This window comes from Amphibalanus amphitrite, unplaced genomic scaffold, assembly GCF_019059575.1.
Source record: "Amphibalanus amphitrite isolate SeventyFive unplaced genomic scaffold, NRLGWU_Aamphi_draft 000425F_arrow, whole genome shotgun sequence".
Classification (NCBI taxonomy): Eukaryota; Metazoa; Arthropoda; class Thecostraca; order Balanomorpha; family Balanidae; genus Amphibalanus; species Amphibalanus amphitrite.
This window is the reverse complement of record NW_024881919.1, coordinates 171,026-190,234: the sequence shown is the minus strand read 5'-3', so window position 1 is coordinate 190,234 and position 19,209 is coordinate 171,026. Positions and strand designations below refer to the sequence as shown.

Below are 19,209 nucleotides of genomic sequence, written 5' to 3'. Positions count from 1 at the left end.
TGAGGAGGAAGCGCGTAAGGCTCGTTCTCACTCCCGGAAAATTATTCTTAGTGCAAAACAATCGAGCTGGCAACTTTTCTCGAACAACTTTAATCGTTTTACCCCCCTATCGCAAATATGGTCTCTCATAAAATGCTTCTCCAATAAACAACCCCGAAATTATAAAATTCCACACCTACACATAAACAACACCCACTATCTCACACCACTAGAAGTAGCCACACAATTCGCCATACATTATGCTAACATTTCATCAGCACAACAGTATACTCCACAACTAACCACAACACTCGATTCCCAACTTGCTTCCCTTTCATTTCACTCCAACAACACCGAAATATACAATGCACCATTCACAGCACATGAACTACAATCAGCACTCAACAGATGTGGCAACACATCTGTTGGTCCAGATCAGGTCGCCTACGCTTTTCTCAAAAATCTCCCTGAATCTGGACAGCAAACCCTCCTGGAAACTCGAAATCACCTTTGGGAAAACAATTCGTATCCTGCTTCCTGGAGCGAAAGCACCATTATCCCTATCCTCAAACCTTCTAATCTTCCCTCAAACCCTTCTAACTATCGACCTATATCTCTCACCAGTTGTGCCTCTAAACTAACAGAAAGAATGGTTAACCCTCGCCCGCACATGGGGGGGGTGGTTGCCACCCCCCCCCCCAGGTAGTCTTTCTGCTCTGCACTCAACATTTTTAGAGCTAGAAGGCTGATTTTTCGTATAGCTGCTCCTCTATCCTTTCTTGATGTCCACTGAAAATTTCAAGTTTCTGTGATTTTTGGTTTCGGAGATATGACCTTGTTTTTCAGGTCATGTCATGACCCAAATGGCCAATTCTCGACATCTTTCGCTTGCCATGGGCCTTGTGAGCTTTTGACACCCTGATTTCGGCCTTTTTTGCCAGTCTTACCTCCCACCTATCATGGAACATGTTGTTCGACGATGTACAGGGGTCAAGGTCAGGGTCAAGGTCAACCTAGGTCATCTAAGATAATTGCGTTTTAGGCAAGCTGAATTTACTTTTTGTGAAGTTTTTTGACTGCATTTTTGGTAAAAGCTTCTCAGATCATGATTTCATGTAATATAGACCCAAAAACAATCGGTGCACACATCAGTATACACACAGACACACACAGACATACAAACACATATAATTGACCTTGACCTAACTTGACCTGAAATGACCTCAGCAGCAAAATTCTGGTCGGGTAGTGTGACAAAGAGGTTCTAGCTGGCTTGGCACCAGAAAACAGCATCGTCATCGGTATTTGATAAGCAGCGCACTTGATATCCAACGGTGACGCAAAACAGCAATATTTTTTAGTTTGACCTGACCTGGAAGGTCAATGACTGACCTGAGAAGGTAAAACTGGGTATCATTGGATTCGTCTCTTCCCAAAGAATCTTTTTGGTCTTTACTGCTAAGCTCTATCTCCAACAGGAACGAAATGGCGCGGGGGGGGTGGCAACCACCCCCCCCCCATGTGCGTTCTAGGATGGGAAAATAGCATGTGCGGGCGAGGGTTAACGGACGAATTAGGGCGTATCTCGAATCAAACAATCTTCTTTCTACTTACCAAAACGGATTCCGACCTGGTCGGTCAACTGCTGATTGCGTTACTCACATAATTGACACAATTCAAAGAGGATTTCAAAGAAGGGAATACACGATCGCCGTCTTCCTTGATTTTAAAAACGCCTTCGACAAAGTCAATAAATCCGCTCTTTTGATTAAACTTCATCGAACCGGTATTCGCGGCCATATGGCGAACTTTATACAGAACTTCCTTGCTAATTGAACATTCAAAGTCCGTTGTGGCCACACCTACTCTCCACTCTTTACGCTAGATCATGGCCTCCCACAGGGCAGTGTAATTTCTCCTACTCTCTTTTTGATCATGATCAATGACCTTTTCAACAACACACCTAGCAATATACAACACTCTCTTTACGCCGATGACGTAGCCTTTTGGGTTTCTCATCGTGATCTTGATCAAGGCATAACAATCATGCAACACGTTCTTGAAGACATAGAAACATGGTGTAATCAATGGGGACTCGTCCTCTCATCAGACAAATCAAAATCGGTCATTTTTTCAAGACGACTCCCCAAAACCAATCATCGTAACCTTAGAATCAACAATTGTAATCTTCAATTCGTTTCACACTTCAAATATCTAGGCATAACACTTGATTCCTTGCTTAATTTTAGTAAACACTTCGAAGACATTCAACAACGATGCGCCAGACGACTTTCGATTATGAGATGTATAGCCGGAAGGGAGTGGGGAGCCGATCGGAGAACCCTCCTCCGTCTATACACCTCCCTAATTCGTCCTGTCCTGGATTACAACGGTTTCTTATACGATGATATAGCTACTAAAAAAATTGATTCTCTCCAAGTGATTCAGAACACCGCTCTTCGTATCATCACCGGTGCAATGAAAACTTCCAATATTGACAATCTTCACATTGATGTCAACATTCCTACACTTGATCGACGACGCAAATATCTTCTTCTCCGCTTTTATCTTCGTTGCTGCGCGAACCCCTCGAATCCCTCTAATCAAATACTTACAAATCGATATTCTTCGTCTCCTCCAAGCGATCCTGAAAGGAGATTCCCAGTGATCAGTTATCGCGTAGAGAAGGCTCTTAATCATTTCAACATTTCTTTCCCGTCCATTTTGCCTATTACCCCTCTAACCTCATTCTGGCTGGCACCCATCCAGAACGTAGATCGTCTTTTCTCAGAAAATAAGAAGCATATCTCCTCACAAGAAATCTCTCAACTCTTCATACAATATGTAAATCAATACAACGATCATACTTTCTTTTATACTGACGGATCACTATCAAATGGCAAAACAGGCGCTGGTGTTACATCAAAAGTCTACGAAAACTCCATTCGCCTGCATAATCTTTTTACGGTCTTTTCAGCTGAACTATCAGCGATTCTGCTAGCTATTATCTATATCAACAAGCAACATATCCAAAAAAGCGTAATTTGCACTGACTCAGCTTCGGCAGTCAGTGCCATCTCAAGCAGAAAAAAAGAAGACAATCATATAATATACATTATCAAGAAACATATAATTACAATTCAGAAAAAAAGGATTTGAATTCCGCCTGTTGTTGATACCAGGCCACGCGGGGATTCCCGGTAACACAAGGGCGGATCTCCTAGCGAAAAATAGCCTAGACAAACCGGAAAGAAACACACTTCGTTGTCCGCACAAAGATATTGCTAATCATATTCAAAATGCTCTTCTCGACCTTCGCCAATTCGACTGGAATAGTTTCCCAAATCAACATCTACACCCGATTCACCCAAAAATCAAATCATTTGCTTCTTCCAATCAAAGTAATCGTCTTAGAGAAACAGTATTGGCCAGGCTGAGAATTGGACACACCAGTGCCACTCACCGATACATCTACCAGCACGAACCCCCACCCACATGCCCACATTGCACATCACTAACACGACTTAACCCATTTACGCCCTTCGTTGCGTTTTCGCAACACAAGCAAGCGTCGACGTGATCAAATCTTGAGAAGTGTATAATGGCGTCTCACCGATGAGACAAATTTCAGCGCGTTTAGCATGGTTGCGCGCATGATGCTACGCAGTTACAAGTCTGTGCGGCCGGTAACTTACCGTCCAGAGCTCCCAGAGGGAAGTCGTAGGTCCCGTCAGTGATGACGTCACGAAAACCAAAATAAGTAGATTAAGTGATTAATTATATCGTAATGAATAATGTGTGAACATATTCTGCAGAGTCCCTACAATAGCTAGAATATGCATTTCATTAACAAATTCTGCTGCAAACAGGGTTTGTGACTATTTTCAAATATGACTACAGTCGTGTTGCGGTAACGCAACGTTGGGCACATCGGAAAGACAGGGGTGTTGCGAAAACGCAACGAAGGGCAAATTGGCAGGGCAGCGGAAGTATAGGAACATCAAATAGACTTCACTTGTGATACGTTGTGGGTTCTTTCCTTCTCTCCCCAATCTTCCTCCCTCTCTTCCACGCTCCCCCAACTCTCTCTCCTTCCCTCCCTCTCTCTCTCTCTCTCTCTCTCTCTCTCTCTCTCTCTCTCTCTCTCTTTCTCTCTCTCTCCCTCTCGTTTTGTAGTCGTGAGGGATGTGTAGGTATGTAAAGTGCAAGGTGCATTTGCACGTGAATGTTGCGACACGTTTCACATTAACTCACTTAAACAGCTATCAAACACTCATTTCTTTTTCTCTCGCAGATTATCGGGCTGTTCACTAAGCAATGGGTTTTCGAGCATCTGAAAATCGCATGGTAGGAAAAGAACCTGCATCAAACGGTCGACGATGCTAACGGAGCTGAGAGATAGCGAGGTACTTTGAAAATTGGATCTACTTTGCACTAAATAATGGGGACGTAGTCTCGTATCAGACGACAGATAGGCATTGTCATTCTTTGGATACAATCCTCTGGCCCTTACGTTAGAAAAGATAACTCCCAGAGTCGGCAATGTGGGATATGCCCCCTGGGGGGGGGGGCAACAGACCCCTTCGGCAGGGGTGATGAGGGCGTCTGGAAAATAATAGTTTATTTTTAGAATTCATGGTTTGCACGGATTGATAAGGTGGTTGATGTGAAGCATTGCTTGTTTGTTTACTGAGGGTAGGCCTTTTGTCTAATTAGACCATTTTAGAGCTGGAAGCATTATTGGAATTACGGAAAACATTGGTTTGAGCGGGCATGGTGAATCGTCGAGGCTGAGCCCATCCATCCAGGCACCCATGAACCAGCCCCCCCCCCCCCCTTCCCAAGCACTTTCTGTATCCGGCTACAGACCTGTGCTCCTATGTGAGCTGCTCGAATGCGATATAGTTGCCCGTCCAGCTCGAAACAGGGGTTGAGGCATGAACGAGAAGGATTCTACTATCCTGAAGATGGGAAGGACGGATTGACGGATCACTTGGAAACTGTGAACTGCGTCGAATCACCAGTCTGCCCTGGCATTGTCTCGAGAAAGAGGTTACAAGTGTGAAGGTCGCTGAGAGTGGGACAATGAAAATTTTGGATTAGGTGTAAAAGTGATAAATGGGTCCTGGGAGACACTTCAAACCGAGTTGTTATGACGCGCTACGCCTTACGCGGGTAATTCGTGAAAGCCGGATAGGTTCATTTTTTGCTAAGAGTGGGCACGACTACCCTGCATTTGAATTTGTCTTTACTCCTAGGAGGGTGGTTAACAATGGTATTGCGGATAGGCGCTTAGGCGAGGCACTGGTTTACTCCCAATCCTCGGTTAAATTGTTTTCAGTTTGGGGTCCTCATATGAGAGGGTAATGGGCTAATAGCTCTGTCTAACTTCCAAAAAGAAAGCACCGCGCAGGGTACGTGCCGACCACTAGGTACTTTAAATGGACAACTGTTGTTGATAATGACCGTTTGTTGCCATCTACCCGTTCGCGAACCCTTAAGTTATGCTCCCTCATTGAGGCTCTTAAACGGGTAATAAAGCATGAGGGATGTCGGTTCCGCATTCTCAAGCAATATTTTTCAACAGTTGGTGAAATATATGTTAAAACAAACTAGCATATACGGCGGTTTAGTGTACTTTATGTCCGTCTGATGTGCCCGTCGTTGCGTTTTCGCAACGCTGATGGCGCCCGGTGTGCCCTTCGTTGCGATTTCGCAACGCACGTTTTTTACGTTTTTCTCGAAAAACTTTTGCTGCCGGCAAAAATTATTTTCGATTCCATGCAAGGCCCTGGTAGAAGCGTAATATATCTTGATTTCATCGATTTTCATGATGGTCAATATTCCTGGGCATAAATGGGTTAACATTGCCCACCTCCTTCTCAACTGCCCACACTACGACCAATACCGTCAACCCATCATTCACTACACAGACACACACAACCTCAGCCTGGACCTCCCAACTCTCCTGGGTGATGATCATCCAGATCTAATTGAACTTCTCTTTACCTTCCTCAGTGATTCGAATCTCATTAATAGCATATGATCGCAACCCTGCACACAGTATTTAGATGTTCTCATGATCAGGGTTGTATACCAATCAAGTCGATTGAATTGATTGATTTGATTCAACGCGTATTTTGAGTTGATTGGATTGAGTCGATTGACTTTTCAAGATGACTGGTTGACTGACTCGTTTGACTTTAGCGACTGGTTGACTGATTTGATTCCCGAAAATTAGAGTGACTCGTATGATTGAGTCGATTGAATGGAAAGTTCAAATAAGTTTTAGTTACGAAAAATAATGACACCAATTGATGACATCAAAGATCACAAAACTACACTGAAAACTGCTTGTCATCACAAGTGCAATATGGGGTAGATGGCCAAATAAAGAACAGGGCCTAAACATGAACAGCCAACTTTGACTTTCAACTGCAATAACTGCTCCAATCCTGGTGACAGAACCTGGTGATGCACCTACCTACCTTTCTGCACTCAGCAGGAAACGTTTTTTTTAATCCAGATGATAAAGTGCAAGGCCCTATATACTAATAAAGTGTGATTAATTAATAATTCACATCTCCACATCTCCTCAGAAACAACCCACTGAACTCTATAAATATCTGAAACCCCTACAAAAATAACTGAAACAAAAGCGCCGTTTTCGTCTCGCTAATTACGTTTACTAATTTGCTGCATTGTTTAATTTGCAGCAGAACGTTTGTTGATCCTTTTCTCCTGAGAGCCTAAGCATAACATATTTAATACATTTCATTTTCCTTAAAATATTTTACCGAATATTATTAAGTGGTTCAATTTCAAATGAAATAATAATTAAAACGAAATTGGTGTTGTACAACCGATTTATTTTATGATGATCTACCATACTACATGATAATCAATGACGTCATCTTACCAAAAAATCAAAAGACGTAGAATAAGGATTTATAAAAGCTTAGCATACTTATTGGCGAAACGTTTTCTTTGTATTTTTTTCGCAGTCGCACCGTGCCGTTTTCGCGTTTTAATTTTCTTTTTTCTTCTTCCTTTGTCCTTAACTTATCCTGTGGTTCCAGAGTCCCTGTCCTCTCCATTTCCTTTTAAATATATTTTTGATGCTCATCCCTATCCCCCAGTCCTAACAGTTTCAAATTGTATTGCAATAAAATGTTTTGAATTCTTCACACATAACCTATCTACCTTCGTTGGTACTGTTGGTAGCCGGTGACACATCTAGGGGGTAAGTAGGTACCTACCTGCTTTCCGGCTGTCTTCATAAAGCATACCTAATGAAGTCAAATTTGTAGCACATTGACATTTTCAACACCTTCATATGGTGTCAGTGTGGCGTGAAACCTAGCTAGGTTCATTATGTTCAGGGTTCAATTCAGAGGAGCTCCGCATAACTCACATAAGAGGCAGACAGGGGCTTTACATGGGGTAGATGGCCTGATGACTTAGCTGGAATATGGCCAAAATTAAATTGACAACTTTTAGGTGAAAGGTGGTCATTTGGGTTAAGGGGCGTTCAGTTTGTTGAAGTCAACTTAAACTACTGGGTTATTTTGCACCCATTAAATGAAACTTCTGCTCCAGCCTCCAATTCTACCCATTGAACCTCAATATCATGATCCACCTGTCCATCACTAGGTATCCTTCCTTATTACATAGAAACTTTGAATGGCATGGCAATTTATAATTTTAAATGGCAATATTTTTATGTTTCTTCTGTAGGTAGGTAGGCAGGTAGGTAGGTACACCAGACTGCTATGGACACTTTTCCAAGTTGGTGGGGCAAAAACCTAATGTATGTCTTGGTTTGAGTCGTTTGATTGAGTTGATTGATTCCTTTCATTGTCGCGTTTGAGTCGATTGAATCAATTCCCGAAAACTGCTCTGACTTGATTGATTTGATTGGTTTCCCAAATTTGTCGTGATTGAATTGATTGCTATTGATTGAATCGTATACAACCCTGCTCATGATCTTCCATCGTTGTCTCCATCCGCTTCGTTTTGCTTCCATTCGTTTTGCTTCCATTCGCTTCCATTCGCTTTCGTTCTCCTTTGTCTACACACGGGTCGCCTTTTCCAAATGTATATATATATATATATATATATATATATATATATATATATATATATATATATTATATATATATATATATATATATATATATATATATATATATATATATATATATATATATATATATATATATATATATATATATATATATATATTATATATATATATATATATATATATATATATATATATATATATATATATATATATATATATATATATATATATATATATATATATATATATATATATTATATATATATATATATATATATATATATATATATATATATATATATATAAAGTAAGTATAAAGTATAAAGTATAAAGTAAAGTATATATATATATAAAGTTGAACCCCTAAGACGGGCGGGACATGGCTGGCGGCACCCGGTTAACACCGGCTGCCATAACCCGCAGAGGAGTCGCCGGACTGACCGGTTTTTATTTGGTCAGTCCGAGCACACCTCTTGCGTGCAAATCCACATACAATGCCACTCCTAGTGATATAACGTAACGTAATCAAAAGAAAGGGCTTTTTACTGTGTACTTTGGCTGAACGCACAGGTTTTTGCCCTCTTGGATAGGCACCAGGTTTTTTCTAGTTAGGACTTTTCCTGGTAAAGTTCATCCCACAACAACACACACCAAACAACAGCACACAAATCAGCAGCAAGTCTCAGCAGCAAGTTCTATGTAAGTAACCAAATTTATTGGTCTCGCCTATCAGGCACCTTTCGGCCTTCCCTTTGCTTTGTAACCCACCGGACGCCACATGAGCCGGTTTAACGTAGTCTTTTGCCTTTGTCTTAGTTCTTGGGCCGGAATTAAATAGCCGGCATTAACGTAACGTAAACGGAAGACCTGGCCAATTGCCAGCTAGTAACTTTCCCCCTCCCCCGGCTATAGCCACTTGGCTTGCCGGGAGGACAAAAAAAAATGATAAACTTTCAGCGGACATATGTGTGCCATGCTACCTACCAGCTACCTGCTACACAAACATTAGCCACTGTATTGTATGTATGTACATACCTACTTTATACTCTTGCAAACGAATATGACCTGTATGTACTGAACCTGTATGACCTGTATGTACTGAACTGTATTAATTAACTGACGCATTTATAGGCGTAGTGCATGCATGGTGCACAATGTTCAATTACTGTCCAACAGTGCCGATTGGCTCTGGCTTTGTCAGTGTCGTCTGTGTCAGGGTTTGACACCACAGTGTCAGCCGCCTCCCGACCCGGCAGCAGCTCCGTCCGACTGCAGTCAGCTGACACAGCTCTGTCCGACAGGGCCGGAGGTGAAGAAGTCGAGGTGGCCGGGACGGTACGGGAGTGGTCTGTCGGTATTTCTCCAGGGGGTGACTGCCGACACCATCAGCCGCCTGGCCACGGAGCTGGGGTCACGGATTACCCTACTAGTCACGGATGGTGAGCAGCGGTTGAAGTTACTCATATATGAATGGCTAGGAAGGGATAAACAACAGTAGCTGTTCCGGCGCTCAGCATTCGCTGGCTGTGACGTCACGGCTAGTGGTGTCAATTTCAGAAAACGTATGTCCAAAGTCCGTCCAATGTCCAATGCTTACGTCGATTGTCCGTCCAAAAAGGTCCAAACTAACCATTTGTCCAAAGATGTCCGACACCTACGCAATAGTTTACACTCAGCACTGTTATTTAATTTGCTTTTCATGTACCGTTACAAGCTCAAAAGTGTCAATCATATCGAAAGCTGAGCTTTCTAATAGCCAATCAATGTTAAACAAGACTACCTTTAAAAATGTTGAGGTGTAGCAAGCGATTGTCCAAAGTTGTCCAAAGCCTGCTGCCATTGTCCAACCGAATTCCGAATTGGACATTGGACAAAATCGGAATTCCGAAGATTCAAGTTCCGATTGACACCACTAGTCACGGCCACGCCGGCGGGCCGCGGCCCGGCTGACCTCCAGTGACCTTGAGACGCGCCGCCGGCCGCGTCAGCTGATTGTCGGCGGCGACCCCAAACGCTGCCGGACTGGTCAGGTGCAGGTGGCGCTGCCGGGCGCTCCTGAACGGGGCAGTGGGGCTATATGAAGACATGAAGAACAGGAAAACAGGAAAATAACAGGAAGACAGGAAAACAAAAGAACGGCAATACCTTTACTTGCTTGTGATTTTTGCTCTAAGGTACTGTCTATTTTTTCTAGCAAATGTTCATAAATAATGTGGGGGAACAGTTTATCCCTGACACTCGGAAGCATAATTCAAACCAAGAATAACTGGATCCAACACATTTACTGTAGGTAATGCTGCCTCATCCTAAGGTAAGACGGAAGCCATAAGCCATGGTAAGCCGTAGGATGACAAGTCGTGTGGTGAATGGTGAATGGTCAATGATTTGGGCTATAAGTGATGTCAATTACGGAAAATCAAGATAAGATACCGATACCAAACCAAATACCAACAATATCCATGGAAAAATACCGAAACCAAACCGACTTGGGAATATGAGGAAAATACCAACTTAACCCGCGCCGTGCTGGTGGCCTGAACTTTCCGCCGAGTGCTGGGGGGGGGGCGTTTTCACGCCCCCCCCGTCTAACTCGGCTCCTGGGCCACGTAGCGACACGCGGTAAGCGGCAATCGAAAGAGCGTCAAAAATAAGGACGAAAACACTTCGGTCATTTTTTGGGTCAGGTCAAAGGTCAGGTCACCAGAGGTCACCAAAGGTAAAATGTTGACTATTTCAACATTTTGGAAACTGCCAACGGCTATCTCGGGAACCGATAGAGCTACAGCGCCGCGGAAAAGCGCATTCGATAGCCCTTTTACAGACCTTTCTGAGTAATGTCCTCAGATTTGACCTCAGGTCAACGGTTTAGCCTCCAGAGGGCAAAAACTCCAAAAATATCCGTTTTTACGAAAAACGTTTTTTCGTCAATAACTTTTGACTCATAAGCGCCATGACATTACTTTTGCCAGCATCGTGTTTCTGTCGTCGAGACGCGTCGAATGAACTATTCGTTGACCTTGAAAGGTCATTTTGAAAATTTGACCTCAGGTCAAGGTCATGACCTGACCGAAAAGGGTCATGTTGCATATCAGTCGATCCGTATCGTCGAGCTGAACACATCTGACGTGTTTTCACCGCTCTAGCACGTCTCTATCAAAAGTTATAGCCAAAAAACTGCTGGCGACCGTTCATGACCTGAGATGACCTCAGGGGCACACAGAGGGGTCACAGGTGCATTTTTCCTATTCAGTGTGTCATGTTTACCTATGAACCGATGTTTGAGAGCGTTTTGAACGATATTCGTCCAAAAGAGGCGCATTTCAATTTTCTCCCATTGACTTATAATGGAGAGGTCGCAAAATTGACCTGACCTTAGGTCACAGATATCAAAAATCCGAGATATACATTTTATACATACTGTTACTCATATCAATCGCTGAAAGTTTCAAAGTGATCGTTCAGTCGGTGTAGCTATAGCGAGCCTTTGAACTTTTTCTGAGGTAAGGTCACTTGACGTGACCTGGTGACCTGACCTTGAACGGCCTAGGTCTGAAATTTTCACAACATGTGCGGAAATGATGTAGGAACACGTGTACCAAAAACGGCGGAGCTGCGCGCCGCCGTTTTTGAGATATTTGCGAAAAACCTGAGGGGGGGGGGCGTAAAAACGCCCCCCCCCCCCAGCACGGCGCGGGTTAATACCAAATTCTCAGCCTCATTTACATTAGGGAGGATTCATAATACCAACAAAATGCCAAATTCACTCGCCTTGAAATACCAAATACCAAGTTGGTATCGGTTTGGTATCGGTATACCTGCCAAAAGGTTGGTATCCGTATGACATCTCTAATTTGGGCCTGTATTGGACGTTATATTTACGCTACAAAATTTATAACGATACAAAGTTGAAATAGGTACCTACGTACAGTCTGTCTTAAAAGTACCGCGCAAAGTGACGGTGGATCCATCATGCCTGACCGAGGAAGGGCCTACTAAATTTGAGTCACCGAAGCAATTCACATCCTCGTCCATTCCCTAGGTCAATTGGTTCGGTAACTTTCAAATTCTAGCAGGCCCTACCTCAGTCAGGCTCGATGAATCCACCGTCACTTTGCGCGGTACTTTTAAGACAGACTGTACACCTAAGAGCTGAACAAAATACCTTTGTGAAAAGGTTTCAAAAGCTCAGAGGCGGATCAAGCTCAGAGTTTTTTTTTGGGGGGGGGGGGCAAACCATAACAATTTATAGATTCTTTCCATGCCTCGTCCATAGGCGTAATGTTAAAATTATGCCGTTTGGGAGGGGCAAATGCCCATTTTGCCCCCCCCCTCTGGATCCGCCACTGCAAAAGCTGTCAGATTGATCAATTGACATTATGACTATGAGAATATGCCTAGTTCGGAATATAATGTACCTACTAATTTAATTGTGTTTTTTGTTTTACCTATATGTCAAAGACCCATTATCATTTTATTCGTTGACTATTCTGTTAACCCACGCCCTGTTGGGGTCTTTTTATACCGCGACCTGGTGGGGGGGGGCTATTTTTTGCCCCCCTCGTATCTCCGAAACTGCTGGATGGATCCGCAAAATTCAAACGGTGCTCGAAAGGCCTGTCAAATTTGTCGAAGGAAACCAAATTTCATTGACCTCGGGGTCACCGATGACGTCACAGGTCAGGTCAAAGATGAAATGTTTCACCGTTCACGGGTCTTCTAGGGAATGCGCTATAACACCGAAGAAAACGCATTTTGTCGAGAATCAGCGATAGGGCGTCAGTTGACTAGTACATGTGTTGCTATGAGAGGTTACTGAAAATACCAGGTCAGGTCACAGGTCAGGTCACAAAGGGTCACAGGTCAGGTCAAATGAACCTAACTAGGTACTAAGGTTGTGCGATGCATGTTTTATGGCCAATTTTTCATTTCCAACTCAATGGTGTTGGTTATAAGACTATCAGGTACGGCTTAGGTCACTTTCTGGTAAAGGTCAGGTCAAGGTCAGGTCAAAAAAGGTCAAATTTTAGAGTTGATAGTTTTGCATAAAATGGGTATTGATTCGATGCAGCTCGTCACGGGGAGTCTAATGGTGGTCATTGTTTTGCGCTACGGGGTCTAGAATTGCTAGAAATTGAGTTTGAAAATTTGGCGTCATTAATTTTGAAGTTTTTTTTCGCTATAACTTCGCCAAAAAAGAGGTATCAATCTCAAATTGTTTATGTGGATAGAAGGCGGTAAGGACTATCACATATGTTCTGGTTTTTGCGAAATTCGGAAAACTTTTGTGATTTTTCGGCTATTATATTAAAAAAAAATCTTCTTTTTTATTTTTGGGGGTCAAAATCCAAAAATTTCAAAAATCCAAGATAACAGTTTTGTAGCACTGTTAATTCTACAGCTTTTATGTCCTTATCGTTTTTCTGTATTTGCAAATAGGCCTGACAGCTATTCCCGTGAAACTCTTTTTTGGGTCGAAAACGGCAGAACATGACGTCACTCTGACGTCATTTCCGGCCAACCTATCATAGTCTTTGGAAAAAAAAATTGAAAGTTTGGTGACGATCGGCGCAGCGGGTCTGGAGATATATCGAAAAGTCTGGGGGGGGGGGGCAAAAAATAGCCCGCCCCCCAACCAGGGCGCGGGTTACGGAAAGTCACCTTAATTTATGAAATTCACATCGTTTTGATAAAGTACATATTCATTGAGACACAGAATTATCACAGCATTGTAGCCACAAACAGTTTTCACTTTGTGTTTGCTGCACCTGTAGGTGAGTGTACACTTATATTTGAGCTAGACCAATGCCTGACATTGGTTCGATCACCTTTCCAGCACAAATGACTGCTATCCCAAGTCAACTTCGTGATGCCATCATCAGGGTGGGCCCAAACACTGTCATCCTTCCGGCCGGAGTCGGTGACAGCGAGCTGACGGAGCTGCGGAGCTCACGGGAGACTGTGGAGCGGCTGTCAGTCTCCGCCGCCGACCTCCCGCGACTGAGGGGGCAGCTGCCGGAGGGCCTCGAGCGCCTCAATGTCAGAGGTGAGATAACGCAGATCACACATGGAATGACCCTTATGCAAATTGACAACGGGACGGCAAATTGACGAACTGATCAACCTGAACTAGCAAGTTCCAGCGCTGATCGTGTACGTTATTGTATGGTGTGTGTGTGTGGGGGGGGGGGGTCACTTGCATAGGGTGCACATGCTGGTAGCGCATGCATGGTATATTAGTGTAACGTCGCGGGTTGATTTAAAAGTTGAGGTACTAGGAATAGTTGCATTGTCACAAGCGACAAAGTTCAAAACAAAAGTAATGAGTCTGACACCACGACTGCCATTGACTGACTAAATAGAGAGCTCGCTGACGACGAGTCTGAGCAGACTGACGGGACTGACTGGCCGCGGCCCTGGCGCGGCGGTTATACAGAGTATAGGTGGCGTCACGATCGAAGGCGGCCAGCACGGGAATGCAGGCATTGTTACAATTAGTGAGCACGTATTTCAAAGGGGAATGATTATTATTTATTAGACATAGTGCGACCAATGAGAGTAGCATAAGTAGTTTCATAGACTACTGTATTACGCACATACTTATCGCATATACTTATTATGTCCATATTCACATTCTACATATGACTGCTGTTCCTAAAAATTGATGTGCGGCCGCTCGGCTATGTCAGTGTAGGCTGTGTCAGTGTCGACACTCTGGTGTCAGTGGTGCAGCGGGGAGCTGGCGGCAGCTCTGTCCGACTGCAGTCAGCTGACACAGCTCTGTCCGACAGGGCCGGAGGTGACGAAGCCGAGGTGGCCGGGACGGTACGAGGATGATGGTCTGTCAGTGTCGCTCCAGGGGGTGGCTGCCGACACCATCAGTCACCTGGCTGCCCTGGGACGGACGGTCACACGACTGGAGATATACGGTGAGCAGCGGCAGCACGGACAGGCCGCTGATATACGAGCTCAGCGAATGGCGGACACCGAGTAACGGTGTGCCGTTGTCGCACCTCATGGAGACAGGTGCGATACATAGCCAATGTGTTTTGTGAAATAATGTATTTGAAATAATGTATTGATGAAGCTAATTGAGCTCCAACATGGTGTGAATCAGTAACGGAAGGGAATCAGTGACATATTCGTTTAGACTTAGTTGAACGTACCTACACATAATGATTGTAATGCAATGTTCAATGCAGTTCAATGCATTGGTTGAACTGATTGCATATCATATATTATCATTGTTATATCATCGTCTGTGTCCATAAAACCATGCGAATTCATAGCTGTTTCGTTTTTTCGTATATTTACATATATTCCTGCCGACTGATCCTGTCTGTATGTGTGTCTGTGTGTTTTCCAGACTGTTCTGATCTCACGACCGGCAACCTGGAGCCCCTCACCAGGTGCCCTAAGCTGCAGTATCTCAACCTGTCCGGCGGCGTCCCTGACGCCGTGAGCCTGGAGCCCCTCACCAGGTGCCGTGAGCTGCGATATCTCACCCTGTCCGGCGGCGTCCCTGACACCGTGAGCCTGGAGCCCCTCACCAGGTGCCCTGAGCTGCGGTATCTCACCCTGTCCGGCGGCGTCCCCGACACCGTGAGCCTGAAGCCCCTCACCAGGTGCCGTGAGCTGCGATATCTCACCCTGTCCGGCGGCGTCCCTGACACCGTGAGCCTGGAGCCCCTCACCAGGTGCCCTAAGCTGTCCGATCTCACCCTGTCCGGCGGCGTCCCTGACACCGTGAGCCTGGAGCCCCTCACCAGGTGCCCTGAGCTGTACAGTCTCACCCTGTCCGGCGGCGTCCCTGACACCGTGAGCCTGGAGCCCCTCACCAGGTGCCCTAAGCTGTCCGATCTCACCCTGTCCGGCGGCGTCCCTGACACCGTGAGCCTGGAGCCCCTCACCAGGTGCCCTGGGCTGTACAGACTCACCCTGTCCGGCGGCGTCCCTGACGCCGTGCTGGACAGTCTCAGCGGCTGTCCCGGGGTGCAGATCCTTATACTGGGGGACCGTCAGCGGCCGGCAGAGACGGCCTTCACAGCAGCAGCGTACACCAGGTCAGTCAGCAGACACTGGCGAGGGGTGTCCTGTCAGACACTGACACTGACACTTGATACACTGACACACTAACACACTGACACTAACACAGTGACACACTGACACAGTGACACTGACACACTGACACACTGACACTGACACACTGACACTGACACACTGACACTGACACACTGACACTGACACACTGACACTGACACTGACACACTGACACACTAACACTGACACACTGACACACTGACATCAACACACTGACACTGCACACTGACACTGACACACTCACACTGACACTGACCCACTGACACTGACACACTGACACTGACACACTGACACTGATACACTGACACTGACACACTGGTACTGACACACTGACACCGACACATTGACACTGACACACTGATACTGACACATTGACACTGACACATTGACACTGACACCAACACACCGACACTGAAATACTGACACACTGACACTGACTCGTACGTCCGGCCGGCTGGTGCCGCTGTGTTTGTGTGTGACGTCTCTGCTGCTCTGCTCTGTTACAGACTGGTGAAGTCGTGTCGGAAGCTGTGGTGTCTGTACCTTCACTGCACGGCAGACACCGGCCGGGCCGTGCTGACCGCCCTGAAGGAGGCGGACCTGCGTTACAGTAATGGCTGGCCCCGTACCATCTGTCTCCGTGTCCCCGGTAGGTGAGAGGGCGCCGCGCGCCGCGCCTTTGACCAGTCAGTCCCTCACAACAGACGCTGCACGGCGCCACCGGCCTCTCAAACACACACACACTCGACCACCGCCGCAGGCCACGTCACGGACGGTGACGTGACGAGTCACGGCCACCACGGCCGACGGTGACGTCACGTCAGCCGTCTGTCCTGTGTGTGACGTCACTGTCCGGCGGTGTGTGGACATGGCTGTACCGCTGTCTGTGTGTCTGTCTGTGTGTGAGGTGTCCACCTCAGACGTGTCTCTGCTCTGTCCACAGTGGAGCTGTACCGTCAGCTGGAGAGACAGGGAGGCGGTCGGGTCGAAGTGTGCAAGTGGGGGAAATGATGCGCTGCACTACCGAGCGTGCAGTGATGAGCTGACTGCAGAGAGGCCGAGCCAGTCGGCCGGGGCCGCCAGCTGACTGCTGCCGTGTGTGCTGCACCAGCCGGCACTGAGAGCGGCGCCGGTCAGCCGGCACACGGCCCCGGTGTCCGCTCTAGTGTAGTGATCTAGTTGTAGTAGTAGTAGTGTAGATGTAGTAGTAGCACACAGTTGTGATGTAGTGGGTAATTACCGGGCGGGTACTGTGAGTAATTGACTGGACGGATATGATCTAGTGGGTAATCAATTACTGTGCGGGTATTGTGGGTAATTGGACGGGAGATGTGACCTAGTGGGTAATTACCGGGTGGGTATTGTGGGTAGTTGGCTGGAAGGATGTGACCTGGTGGGTAATTACCAGGCGGATGTTGTGGGTAATTGGACGGGAGATGTGATGCAGTGGGTAATTACCGGGTGGGTATTGTGGGTAATTGGGCAGTGAAAAGTGATGTGCTGGAGAGACTACCAATCGTGGCATTACGCTATTCTGTATGTAGAGCACACGTCTGTGACCGTCCGACTCGGTTCACCGCGCCTGGTCCCGGCGGCACGGCCGGCCTCGGTCACGTGACCGTCCCCCGGTGGAGTCGGACGGCTCGGTCACGTGACCGCTCCCCCCGGGTCTGGCTGCACCTCGGCTCGGCGGTGCTGAGCGCCGTGCTGAGCGTGTTGTGACACGTCCCACACGGACAGCTCTACTCGACTACTGGCTAGCTGCCGTCCGAGCTGGCAGTATCCACGCGGTGCCAGTTCAGACGGCGGCCGGCCGCGCCGCGCCCGCCCGCTCCGGTCCCGGCCGGCGGCCGTCACCCGGCCCGGGGCGGGGACCATTGGTCAGTCAGCTGACCATTGGTCAGCCAGCTGACCATTGGTCAGTCAGCTGACCATTGGTCAGTCAGCTGATTGGTCCGTCAGCTGATTGGTCCGTCAGCTGATTGGTCCGTCAGCTGACTGGTCCGTCAGCTGACCATTGGTCAGTCAGCTGACCATTGGTCCGTCAGCTGATTGGTCAGTCAGCTGACCATTGGTCCGTCAGCTGATTGGTCTGTCAGCTGATTGGTCAGTCAGCTGACCATTGGTCCGTCAGATTGGCCAGTCAGATGTCTACTATATACACGAGAGGAGACGCTTAAGCTGTACTATCTGTAGCCAAAGGTAATTAGTTACCGGGCGAGTATTGTGGGTAATTGGATGAAGTGATGCGATGTAGTGGGTAATTACCGGTCGGGTGTTGTGGATAATGTAACCCTGGGTATGATATAGCCGGCTATTCGACGGTCGGATATAGTCAGCTGGATGCTACTGAATTATGTAGAGCTCTGACGGCACCGGTCATAACGAGTGTCCTCGCGTCTGTCCGACTCGGTTCACGGAAGCACGCCGTCACGGCCCGGGTGTGCGCCGCCATGTTTTGTGTCCTCTGCTTCGTACAGGGGGGTAATTGGGCTACCGACCGATTGGGAGTCGGAGTCGGAGTCCGTGTCGATCAAGCTGCCTTGACTCCGACTCCGGAGCGCCTTTTTAGATTTTAGTTATCACTTGGCCATGCTACTGATAATCGGCTGCGCTTTGACTAATACATTTTACACATGTCCAGTCTTTGTCCTGGAAAACAGCTACCTTCGGAGCTTACCTCATCATCTGTGCTAATGTCCTGATGACCTGAGTACAGTTTGGCTCCACCAGAGGGGGGGGGGGTGTTTCTGCGCCGCTGTGCCGCCGCTGCTGTGACCTGCCGAGCTGCGGTCCCGGCTCCAGAGCACACCGTCGGCCGTCGAGGCCTGGTCCTTCTGTTCCGTGCACATCATCAACAGGTGTCGTATATATCTATAATACGGGCCCAGCGTGGCAGTTCACCGTTAACCCTCGCCCCGTTGGGGGGGCCATTTTGGCCCCCCCTGTGGTTTTTCCTGAATAGCAAGAAAACGGCGGCGCGCAGCGCCGCCAAATTTTCAGTACCTTCCCGGGCATCAATTTGACACCTTCACACCAAATTTCAA

The 19,209-nt window shown here is 46.6% G+C and overlaps 1 protein-coding gene across 1 annotated transcript in view; it reads left to right on the top strand.

Annotated features, from left to right (window-relative positions):
- Positions 1-18,801, top strand: part of LOC122391177 (LRR receptor-like serine/threonine-protein kinase HSL2) — a 56,097-nt gene extending 37,296 nt beyond the window's left edge. Inside the window, exons 2-7 of the mRNA XM_043384858.1 lie at positions 9,367-9,504; positions 13,899-14,108; positions 14,854-14,991; positions 15,429-16,125; positions 16,669-16,811; positions 17,106-18,801. Of these exons, the coding sequence (XP_043240793.1) occupies positions 13,904-14,108; positions 14,854-14,991; positions 15,429-16,125; positions 16,669-16,811; positions 17,106-17,173 (1,251 nt within the window). The 5' untranslated portion in view covers positions 9,367-9,504; positions 13,899-13,903 and the 3' untranslated portion in view covers positions 17,174-18,801. The remainder of the gene's footprint in view (positions 1-9,366; positions 9,505-13,898; positions 14,109-14,853; positions 14,992-15,428; positions 16,126-16,668; positions 16,812-17,105) is intronic.
- Positions 18,802-19,209: the final 408 nt, after the last annotated feature.